At 44.2% G+C, this 12,114-nt stretch overlaps 1 protein-coding gene across 1 annotated transcript in view; it reads right to left on the bottom strand.

Annotated features, from left to right (window-relative positions):
* UST (uronyl 2-sulfotransferase) overlaps positions 1–12,114 on the bottom strand; it is a 322,653-nt gene that overhangs the window by 104,628 nt on the left and 205,911 nt on the right. The window contains exon 5 of the mRNA XM_030929285.1: positions 3,630–3,783. Within this exon, the coding sequence (XP_030785145.1) occupies positions 3,630–3,783 (154 nt within the window). The remainder of the gene's footprint in view (positions 1–3,629; positions 3,784–12,114) is intronic.

Raw genomic sequence — 12,114 nt, 5'->3', positions numbered from 1 at the left:
TCAAATGATTCTGCTTCAAAAGCATGGGACTTGGCCCAGTCCTCTTCTCGCTTTACCCTTCAGGAAGTAAAACGTAAGGTCTGAGTGGGCAAACACCACCGAAGTGGAATCAGGAGGTCTGGCTTCTCCTCCTAGGAGGGACTTTACCCCACCCCGAATCCCAGGCCCGTTCCCACACCTGTAAATTGAGAGAGTCTTTATCTTCTTTGGGGTTCCTGCAAATCCCAGGATTCCTTTACCCTTTCCATTTTCTTCCAAACCACCCTGCCTCACAAGATGATATTATTTCATCCTCAGAGCAGGCTCGGAGGCAGGCGCTGGCCGCTCCCAGCTGTATGCTAAGCAGCTCTGTAAGGCTCAGGGCCAGGGGCAGAACTGCCCGATTTTTGGCAATGGGATAAAGCAAGGGGCTTTGGAGCACTGAGATCTGGAACGACGGGGTAAATCAGCAGACTCATTTCAGGCCAGCACCCAAGACCCTGTGGGCATGTGGTGTGCAGGGAAGGGCCTCTAAGGGGAGGGGTGGCCTGCAAGGAGGGGACAGTGGGCTCCTCACAGCTGCCTGTGCCCCGCTGAGACACAAACAACACCCTCTTTTGAGTCAAACAACTGACTACCCAGGCTTTGCCAAAATGAGGACAGACTCTTCTGAAAGGGGCCAATTTTATTTCAAGGGTCTAATGGGACCAAGGAGATGGAATTAATAGTTTCAGCTATTAAAAAAAGGCAATAGACCATCTTCTTCCAAATAAACAAACTATCCTTTGAACAAGAAGACAGCCTTCTAACCAGGTCAGGCTGGAACCAGACCATGAAGGGGACACCCACTCCCCGCCACCACCAGGCTCTCCTCTCTTGAATCTGAGCCCCCCGAGTTTCTCCTGTGCTGCTTTGGGGAGCCTAGTGCTTTCCTGCTGGGGCCTTGCCAAGGATCGATCTGATGACCTCATCTGACACAGACCCTTCCCGAACACAGTGCTTACATTTGGAAAGGGGCCCCTACAAATTTCTAAGGGCAGAATTCTAGGCAGGGAAATCTCCCTACAATCTCTCAAGTCACATAATAAAGGCAGTTACCAGCTCTTCAAAAATATAACACTTGCCCCAACTACCAATTTTCAATATTTTATGATCTTTTTTAAAAAAAACTCCAAACCAGGCTGGGCATGGTGACTCACACCTGTAATCTCAGCACTTGGGAGGCCGAGGCAGGTGGATCATTTTAGGTCAGGAGTTCAAGACCAGTCTTGCCAACATGGTGAAACCCTGCCTCTACTAAAAATACAAACATTAGCTGGGCATAGTGGGAAGTGCCTGTAGTCCCAGCTACTCAGTAGGCTGAAGCAGGAGAATCGCTTGAACCCCGGAGGTGGAGGTTGTAGTGAGCAGAGATCTTGCCACTGCACTCCAGCCTGGGCAACAGAGCAAGACTCTGTCTCAAAACAAAAACAAACAAATAGAAATTCCAAACCATAATTTTTCCCCTTCACATTTGCCACCTTTCTCTCTAATGATTGCAGCTTATTATTCGTGTGTGTGAAGACTACATTATATGAAATGATTTACAGGATGGCAACAAAAGCTTGACAGAGCGGAAAAAGCTAGAGCATTCCTCTCAACTCTTACATTAATATTTGAAGAGCAGTGTTTATAAGACGTGTTTCCATATCATTGGTTTTTTGGCGTTTTCTGCTATCCTCTGGTTCTAACTTTCTTAGCATGAGGATTGAATCAGAACTATGAAAGAATTATCTGGATTAAATGGAATGTAGGCTGTTTTTAAAACAACATATATTAATCAAGATCCAAAACAAATAATGAATATAATTAGAGAAGACATTATTCTTGTAGTAAGCGGTTCTATACTCTGAATACATATCTCACCAAATAAAAAACATATAGTCATATTCATAACCTATAGTTTATTTTTTATTTTATTTATTTTTAATTATTTTTATTTATTTATTTTTTTTTTATATTTTTGAGATGGAGTCTCACTCTAGCACCTAGGCTGGAGTGTAGTAGCACAATCTCGGCTCACTGCAACCTCTGCCTCCCAGATTCAAGGGATTCTCCTGCCTCACCCTCCCAAGTAACTGGGATCACACGCATGTGCCACCATGCTCAGCTAATTGTTGTATTATTAATAGAGACGGGTTTTCACCATGTTGGCCAGGCTGGTCTCGATCTCCTGACCTCAAGTGATCCACCTGCCTCAGCCTCCCAAAGTGCTGGGATCACAGGCGTGAGCCACTGCACCAGGTCTCATAACCTATAAAGAAATAGTTTAGGGTTTTGCCATCAAAAACTAAAAAATAGAGGAAAAGCCCCTTTTAAAATATATCATCAAAGGAAGAAAATAAAAATAAAAAAAAACATCAAAATATTTCACTGAAGTCTTAGGTAGTTGATCAAATACTGAAGGTGAGTGGAAAGCCATGGGTCTGGTGTAGTCGTCTGGCCCTGACTGAGACACTAACTTCTCTGTTTCTCAGTTTTCTCTACTCTAATCATGGATTTGAAAACATGAACGTGACACTGAGGGGACATCATCCCCAAATGCTCCCAGCCTCTGAGCATCCGCTTCCATTACGTTTTTAAAATGAGATGAGGAAGCAGCGGTCCTGGCCTTGGCCTGGAGATTCGGTGCTTTTCTCCAGCGGCAAGGCTGCTGCTGAGGGCGCATCAGCAGTGGCCTTGGCTCTGGGTGATCTTCCAGCTTTGGGAACGACACCTCTGACTGATCCTCAACACTTCCTTCTTTCCTGCTTGTGCCCAACAACAGCCCAGGATGGGTCCGGGTGAACCCCAAGGGCTCTCTCAGACACAGAGACCAGGATTTCAGCTTCCTGGGCACCAGGCTGTCAGCTCCTCAGCATGTGTGTCTCTACAAAGGGATGGGAAATGTACCTTTCGTTTTAGTGCTCAAAGAAAGACGGGCAACTCCGCCCTCCATTTCTGTTACCAACCTCTGTGCTGCGGAAATAATTACTGAACTCAAGACTAACATCCCTTATGGAGCTGAGGGTCCCAAAACAAGTCTAGAGAAAGCAATTACTGGTCCAATGACAGGGTTCTATCGCGCTGTGGTGGAAAGAACCCAGACTGTGAAGGCAGGAAACCCGGAAACAGTCGGTCGCGGTTGTGCCCTTACCTGAGAGGTGACTGGCAAATCCCACAACCTTTGGAATCTCAGGGTCCTCATCTGAAAACACTCCCTCCCTCCCAGAGTGGTCATGGGAACTGAATGGGCTGAGGGATGAGAAAGGGCTCTGCTGCCCTCTAACAGACATCCCCCAACATCTTTGTTCTTCTTAAGCACGACAGTGCTAGTCAGGACTCCTTAGGAAAGACTGTTTCCGCTCTGGGACCCAAAACCTAGCACTAAAGACAACTCAGCAAAGCAACATCAGAAGATCATTTGAGGAAATGTTCATTAAGATCTGGGTCACCCGGAACCAGTTTCTCTTGCCAAGACCTCCTTCCTGTGGAAGCACCCCCTCTGCGCCACGCTCCATGGAGGCACCAAGGGCAAGGCCTGGGAAGGGAAGAGTGAGCCTTCCCTGGTGGAGGGGCCACTCCCCAGGCAATGGGGAGACCACCTTTTGCATGCAACAGGACTGACTTACCAGGTAGCGCTCCTCCTGCCTCATGCTGGGGGTGCGGATCATGTGATTCTGTTCCCCTCTCCAGTCTCCAAAGCGACGGAAAAAATAGTTAGATAAGAACCGGTTGACGGGGTCTCTAATGATGTTGATGTAGACAGGCTGGTCTCCTCCAAACCTAACACAAACATTGAGTTCGTTACAACCCATTACTGCAGGAGGAAAACAGGGCCTACTTAGACAACATCTCCCCTCCCCTCTAGGTTAACTTACTTAAAGATGATCTCCTATGCGAAGGTGCCAATGACACGTAATAAGCAAACAGGGTTTCCCGATAGGCATTTTATTATCATGCAGGAAGTGGGGAGGATGATACCTGTTCCAGGTACCTGTTGAGGGGCTGTGAGGACATTTCATAGTATAGCACGGTACAAACCACACCATTGTGCATGTTAAGGAAGAGATGGTGTATAGTTTTCTCACTAGGCTGTAGGTTTCTCAAGGATGGGGGCCACTCTGTATTGGATTTAGTATTTCCAATGGCTAGAACAGAACCCATGGGGACACAGTTGGCCCTTGGTGAATGTTTCAGTTGATTGGTAGGTTCTGACTGCCTTGCTGGGTGAGATGGCCCTTCCTCTACATTGTAATTCAAACAGTTCTGGGTCAGGTGCCCTGCAGTAAGTGAGTGAATAACAGCCAGTCTTCAGTGAGCACTCTCTATTCACCTTGTTCTAAATACCTCATGCAACCAGCTTGCTGAAGCCCCATAACATGTCAATAGAGTAGAAAAAATAATTATCCTCATTTACACTTGGGGAAACTGAGGCAGGAATAAGGTTCATAACTTGGAGCTGAACTAGGATATGGGTCCAGGCAATCTGGCTCTAGAATCTATGCTCTTAATTATGGAAAAGTGATTTCCGGAGTTGAGGAAATTTTGTGTGGGATATCAAGAATGAAACAATATTCAACATAATTATCCTCAAGTGATGGCAAGCAGCTTCAGATAAAAACAAAGCAAACAGCCAGGTGTTCCATTTTAATTCCTTCCATGAAAGGATTAGACGAATCCACTAAATCTTGGCCGAAGAACAAGGTCTTCCTGAGGCAAAGTGATGAGATTGGCTGGATTTGTCTTAACAATTCCTTCTTTTTCTCTTTGAATTGCTTGAAAGCAGTAGTCTTGAGGAGTCCGGGGAGACTGCCCCAGTCTCTGGGCAGAGGTCATGCTCTGATGACCTCCTGAGGAGCCTGCAGGGCTCTCTAGCCCTATGACCTTGTGACATTCTGAGGAACGTGCCTGGACATTCTCTCAGGGGTCAGAAAGAACTAAGAGAAAACAAACTGACAGGACCCCGCTCCTGCCTCTCTCCAGGAGCTAGCAGACTCCATTCACCTTTCAAAACCCAGCTTGGAGTCACATCACATCCTTCAGCAATTAATGCCCAACCCAGGGTCCATGCCTCCCTCCTCTGTGCCCCGGGCCCTCTCTCCTGCACTGTGTGGAAATGTGTGCCTCTCCCATCACACTGTGGGCCTCCTGCAGCCAGGAACGACACCCTCTAGCTCAGTGTGTGGCACACAGTAGGTGCTCAACAAATGATGACCAAATGAAGAAATGAACATCTGAGGGTGTGCCTCTCAGTTGTTAATGTTTCTTCTCATATCATGGGACTCTGTTGTCAGAGGAAAGGCATAACAAGCCACCCATCCTTTTCTGTGTATGAATTCATATAATGTTGCTCCTGGTTTATCTGCATTTTAAAAAAGAATCTTCAGAGAGAAGAATCCAAAGGAACAACTCTGATATAGTGGAATTTCAGGCACCAGGACACATGAATGATACCCTGGAGCCCTTAAATACTACCACATTGGAACACACACTGCTCACGGATGAGATTGGCCTTGCAGTGTGAATCTTGTTAGTTCTCAGAAATACACATTCATGTAACTGGATGAACAACTAACTGGAGTCCCAGGAGCTAGCTGTGCCAACCACCGGCTAACTACACGCCCCAGATTTATCCCCCTTATAAAATTAAATTGAGTTTCATATCTATGATAAACAGTAACTAAAGTAATAAAGCTAGGGACTAGGAAGACAAGGTTTGCATACCAAATATGCACATAATTAGACCCTCAAAATTGCTTCACGCTTTTAAAAACCTCAACTGTTCTTCTATGTTCATGTGAAGAATGATTGCTAGTGCTAGTTAGCAGAACTGCCCAATCATATGAATCCATGCACAGTGTCCCATCAGGAGATGGCTCTCAGCCTCACCACTGCCATCTTTGATCAATGGTGAGAGAAGTAAGGACTGGCAAGTCTTGATGAGCATGGATGACTTGCTCTTGTTTGCATGCTGCAACCTAATGCAAGATTTCCAGAATAATTTTCCAAAATGGGAGTTTTAGATGGCTTAAGAATGTATTGTCAAGTATAGATAATATAGTAGGCTCTCTCTAGAAGTTTCTAACTATGAGAAAGAGGTGTCTGGTATATATCTCCCCCTTTGCAGAAGGCAATAATGGTTTCAGGCTGCCAGCCCTCTGTATACACAGCTTATGCCAAATTGGGAAAATCTGGGGTGACACGTCAGTTATACAGAAGAGGCCAGAATACCACCATGCCACCACCAGGGACCACAGCATAGCACATGTCCTAGTGCCTGAGCAGGGAAGCAAATTTCCCTACCCTCATTCCATCTTCTTTATCAGTTTCTCCTCTCAGTATTTTAAAACTCTGGTCAGAATTCCTGGCTACCATTTATAAAGTCCCTGGGTCACCTGAAACTTTTGCTCACTCATGATTTCATTCTGGGGGTGAGAATGGTTTGTACCCTGTCATCCCATACAGTGAAAAACCCTGCCTGATTTTTAAAAGCCTTAAGAGAAGATTCCACAACCTCCCTGTGAAGTTCACTTTGTCAGTTGAAAAGTCTTTCTTACACCCAGCCAATATTTAAATTTTCCTTTTATGCACATTTTCTTTTGTTTGAACCATTTGACACAAAGGATTTGCATCTCCTATGCTTTTACAACGCTTAGCCTTTTCAACTTCAATTTTAATTCCTTTAACTTTTTATTGTTTCCTTCAAAAATTCCTTTGGCTTTTATCTTAAGACTTATTGCCCTTCATTTTATAATCTACAGCTCTAGTTTGATCTTTATGGAGCTCTAAAAATTTGTGGTGACTACGGCTGATCACAGGTTCTAAGTAGTGCATACACTAGAGAGTAGAAGAGTCAGGCCATATTTTGTTTTTTTGTTCAACAACACACTCTTTTGTCCTTCAGTCACCACAATCACTCCTGCATCTATGAAGCTCTTTTAAGCCAGTCCTAAAATAGCAGGCATTACCAATTTCTTCGACATTTGTTCACAGATCCTATTCACCGACTCTGTAATCACTGCTCTGGGCTTCCTTCGGACTCTGCAAATGTGTAATAGTTTTTAAACTTTACTTATTTTTTTGATGAGAAGATGACGATCTGTAGCTGGGCATAATTCTCTAGGAACCGTAACTACACGGTTCTCATTCTGAGAGGCATTTTCAAACACCTCATTCTGAGCATTTTCATCAGCATCTGTCTCACACTGCTACCTCAATCAATTGATCGACCCATCGATAATATTAATCACCTCTTCAATAGCTACACAAAGCACTAGTAAAAATTTTAGGTATATTTTCATCAAAATTTGGAAGGCATTCTTCCTGAGGTAATAATTATTGCACATATTAAATCAATAATTAAGACCAGAATTATCCTTGAGAATTAAGACTGTTTTGTACTCCAATTACAGTAGAGATTACTGTGATTGCAATCAGTTTTTCAAAGTATATCCTGTTCTTTTAAGAAATTCTACTAAAAAATAATATATATGTAATATATATATTTGCCCTTTTCATCATTTTAAAGTATATAATTCAGTAGTATTAAAACATTTACATTGTTGTGAAGTCATCACCACCATCCATCTCCAGAACGTTCTCATGTTCACAAATGGAAACTCTGCCCATTGAACATAAAAATCTCTTTTCCTGCTTTTCCCACCCCTGGTAACCACCATTCTGCCAAAAGCCTACCTCCTTTTTAGCCTCTGACCTGGAAGTAGAGGTTACCTTTGTGCTGCTATCTACATTAAAGGGTGAAAAGTACCATAGGCCAGAGGCCCAGGGCTTTGATCCTTGTCAGTAAGAGAGGAAGACACTTTGAAGTGAGAGAAAGGCCATCATGGAAAAGAATAGGACCCTTCCGGGGCAGAGTGAGGAGTGGCTGAGGTGGAGAGGGGTAGAGCTGGCTATTTATTTTAGAGACAGAGTTTTGCTCTTGTTGCCCAGCCTGGAGTGCAATGGCGTGATCTCAGCTTACTGCATCATCTGCCTCCCGGGTTCAAGCGATTCTCCAGCCACAGTCTCCCAAGTAGCTGGGATTACAGGCACCCATCACCATGCCCGGCTAATTTTTGTATTTTTAGTAGAGATGGGGTTTCGCCATGTTGGCCAGGCTGGTCTCGGACTCCTGACCTCAAGTGATCTGCCTGCCTTGGCCTCCCAAAGTGCTGGGATTACAGGTGTGAGCCACTGTGCCCAGCCAACCTGGCTGTTAAAGGGCCCTTTGCTGGAGCCCCTTGCAGTAACAAGAGTCCCTGAACATCCAGTGGGGGCCAGCATGGTGGGGAGGTCTGGCCTCTGTCCTCATACCCCCTGTAGTGGGCACTTCCATCTCCTGTGCCCAGGACTAGACTTCCCCCCCTGCCCGCCACTGCCCATCACAAAACACAAGCAGAAGAGACAGTTGTGCTTTGCTCTCCGGTCTGTCCTAAGGCAGGAGAGATGGAAACATTTGCTGTGAGAAGATGAGACAAATGGGGAAGGAGGTGGGTGGTTGGGTCAGGGCTCCTGCTCAGAGAGGAAGATGAATTGACAAGGCATGAAATAAACAGTAGGAAACAGTCAGGAAATGAGGTGGGCTGAGGGAAAGTCCAGATTATACTCGTCGCTGATGGGCTAACAAACACAGCTGGTGGCCCACGCAGAAGCAGAGATCCACTCCCCGTAGAGGGAAAAGCAGAAACATGAGGAAGAAACTGCCGATTTAGGAAGACGAGCCCAGCCAGGGTTCACATAGGGAAAACCCAGAGAAAACTCGCACTTGTAAATGGAACTTCTGCGCAGTGTTTAAGGAGGCAGAGACAGTGTTAACTGCTAATACCGATTTTTACTTTGGCGTTTTCTTCAGAGTTTGCAGTGTCTGTCAAATGATAAGAGATTTGAAGGGCACAGAATTGAGATGGATCACTTGGCTAAGAAGAATAAAAAAGTCAACATTTACAAATAAGATGTGAAAACTAAATTGACTTGTGGAATTGGCGAAGTCTGATTTGTTTTGTTAAATAATGCCATCAGAGGGCAGAGTTTGTTCACAAAAGTTGATACAAGAAACACTGTTCACATCAGTAATTGAGACTTCACTTGTAGAGAAGAGAAAAGGTATCCAAAACGCAGCCCCATACACATTACACCCCACTGCTTTTCTGGTGATTGGCTAATTTTCACATTTTTGTTTGTTTTTGCAAGTTACTATTGGCACTGGAGACACCATCTGAGATACATGAGAAATGGAAGCAAAGGTGAGGGGATCATGGGAAAGAAAGGAAGAATGACGTGGAAGAAGGATAAGGGAAGTGGTGGTTTGAAATTATTTAGCATCTTGGTGTCTCTTATAATGCATTTGGACTATTTTGATAGCATTGGGCTCTGAGGTAAAACTTCTTAAGGGTTTCCCTGCAAAAGCACATTTGGAAGGGTGAGGGGCATTGTAGATTGCAAAAATATTTATATGCCCCCAAAAATAAAAGCTTAGAAAACAAATAAAATCGAGGGCAGGGGACAGACAAATGTGAATTATAGTCTCTCACAAGGCTTTCTAGTATGTGGATCTAAGATAGATTTGGAGGGATGCCGTTGATGTTAGAAAGTTGGTATCTTTTTCAGAAATTGTTTCCTAAAGTTACTCTGAAAACTGGAAAAAGATATGTGACACCATAGTATGCAAATATTAAAAATTCTACTTAAACATCCTAACAAAGAGAAGCATATTTTAGGCCAACGTAGTTTTGACTCAATTCTCCAGACAGTCCAGGTGAAAAATATTTGTCTGGCTGGAATTTCCAGGGAGTTCCACAACTGTGTGAAAAAGCAGTCCAGTGTGCAACTCAGGAATCCTCACTGAAGGCTGAGATCTCTGCTGAGCTCACTGTGCACACGTCCCAGGCATGAATCCTTCCCTGAGGCAAAACACCTGATCGGTCTGAACCAATTACTTCCCATCTTTGGATTAATAAAGCTAGATATGGTTCCTTCTAACTCTAAAAACGGAAAAAGAAGAAACAGGGCAAGAAGCCTAGATAGTGAAAAAACGAAGTAGGTCAGCTACAGAAACACCAAACGCTCACAGGATAGTATTTTACATGACTCAAGAGTGTCTAAATTTCAAGGTAAAAATGCCATCGTTCATGGAATAAAAAAAGAAAGGGCAATTAGCTATATGGTATAATGCCATACTCTTCAAAAGTTCTGACCATTTGTGTGCAAAAAAAAGTGGGGAGGGAGGCCTGACTTTCATGCTTACAGTCCGCTTGCCAGCAAGTATCATGCGGCGTGTTAACGATGTGCAGAGGATTGGAAATATCAACAAAGAATATTAGGTTGCGGTATCAGTTCTTCTCATGGGAACCTCATTATCCTGAAACAAGCAATACGTCTGTCAGCAGTTATAAGGGTAGGTTTCTCAAGATCAGCTTCATCATCTTTATAACTTGTTATTCAAAATACATCTAAAACTTATTTTTTAAAGTATGTTAATGTCCTTGGCTGCGCACGGTGGCTCACGCCTGTAATCCCAGCACTTGGGAGGCTGAGGTGGGCAAATCACTTGAGGCCATGAGTTTGAGGCCAGCCTGGCCAATATGGTGAAACCCTGTCTCCACTAAAAATATAAAAATTAGCCAGGTGTGGTGGTGCATGCCTGCAATTCCAGCTACTTGGGAGGCTGAGGCAGGAGAATCGCTTAAACTGAGGTTACAGTGAGCTGAGCTTGCACCACTGCACTCCAGCCTGGGTGACAGAGTAAGACTCCATCTAAAAAAAAAAAAAAAAAAAAAAAAAGTAATGTCAAAGTCCTCTTAACAAGTTCCAACTTAGTTGTTTTCCTCTTGTCAATTGCATATTGACAAAGAAATTTTCCTTAAAGAAAGCTATTCCCTTAAACAAGGAAAAGCTGATTTTTAATGTCCCATGTTCCATGAGTGGAACAATCATAGTCTTGTCATATATTGAAGTTCAACTGATCATTCTCTTCCTTTTTATGGAAGTCTGGTAGCTAAGGGCCCAGGCCCTGGTATGTGGGTGTAAAGAGAGGAGGAGGTTGCTCCTGGGGAGTCAGTTTTGGCTTTTTATTGAAAGCAGCAAAGCTGGTCAGGTAGTCTCTTGTTATTTCTGCTTAAAACTCTTGACTGCTGTTCCAGCCCAGTCGTGTCCATCCTGGTCTGCACTGCATCCCTTTCAGTTCCACTTGGCCCCACTCTTCTGCTGGTGGCTGTGCTGGGAATGCCCTCCCCCTTCACTTGTCTAAAGCTGACCCATCCCTCACCTCCCTGCAGAAACACCCTTCCAGAGTCCTGGTCCCACAGGAGGTTCCTCCCCTAGGGGAAGCCCTGTGACCACCCTCTCCTTACATCCATCATCCTTTAATGGAAGAACTTAGAGTCTCCCAAAGGCAAGAAAAACATTTAATGTTGACTGCAGAAGCCCCAGTTCTCATATAGTATATAGAAGAGAGAAGGTAATCCATAGATATGTGTTTAATTGAGTAAAATGGAACTGAGGGAGGAGAAGCAGAGCCCAGCCCAGCCCTCAAGGTGTCTCTATAGAAACTGAGTCAGGAGTTGGGCAGTGGGCTCAGCCTGAATCATCTATAGAATTGCCTTTTTAAGTGCCACTCTGAATGTATATAGCGTGTGATATGTTTTGGCTCTGTGTCCCCACCCATATCTCATCTTGAATTGTACATCTGTAATTCCCACGTGTTGTGGGAGGTACCTGATGGGAGATAATTTGAATCATGGGGTGGTTTCCCCCATGCTGTTCTCATGGTAGTGAATAAGTCTCACAAGATATGATGGTTTTATCAGGGATTTCTGCTTTTGCATCTTCCTCATTTTCTCTTGCTGCCACCATGTAAGAAGTGCCTTTCGATTCCTGCCATGATTCTGAGGCCTCCCCAGCCATGTGGAACTGTAAGTCCAATTAACCCTATTTTTCTTCCCAGTCTTGGATATCAGCAGCATGAAAATGACCAATATAGCGGCCTTCTCTCAGAAGGCCTTTCCTTCACAGTTCAGAGCATCCCTATAGTAGGGATGACTGAGAACTATCCTTGTTTTACAGATGGAAAAACAGAAAAACAGAGACCTCTAAGAGGTTAAATGGCTTGCCGAGAAT

Source organism: Rhinopithecus roxellana, chromosome 4, assembly GCF_007565055.1.
Source record: "Rhinopithecus roxellana isolate Shanxi Qingling chromosome 4, ASM756505v1, whole genome shotgun sequence".
NCBI classification, from domain to species: domain Eukaryota; kingdom Metazoa; phylum Chordata; class Mammalia; order Primates; family Cercopithecidae; genus Rhinopithecus; species Rhinopithecus roxellana.
The sequence above is the reverse complement of the archived record's forward strand: the minus strand, read 5'-3'. Positions and strand labels throughout refer to the sequence as shown.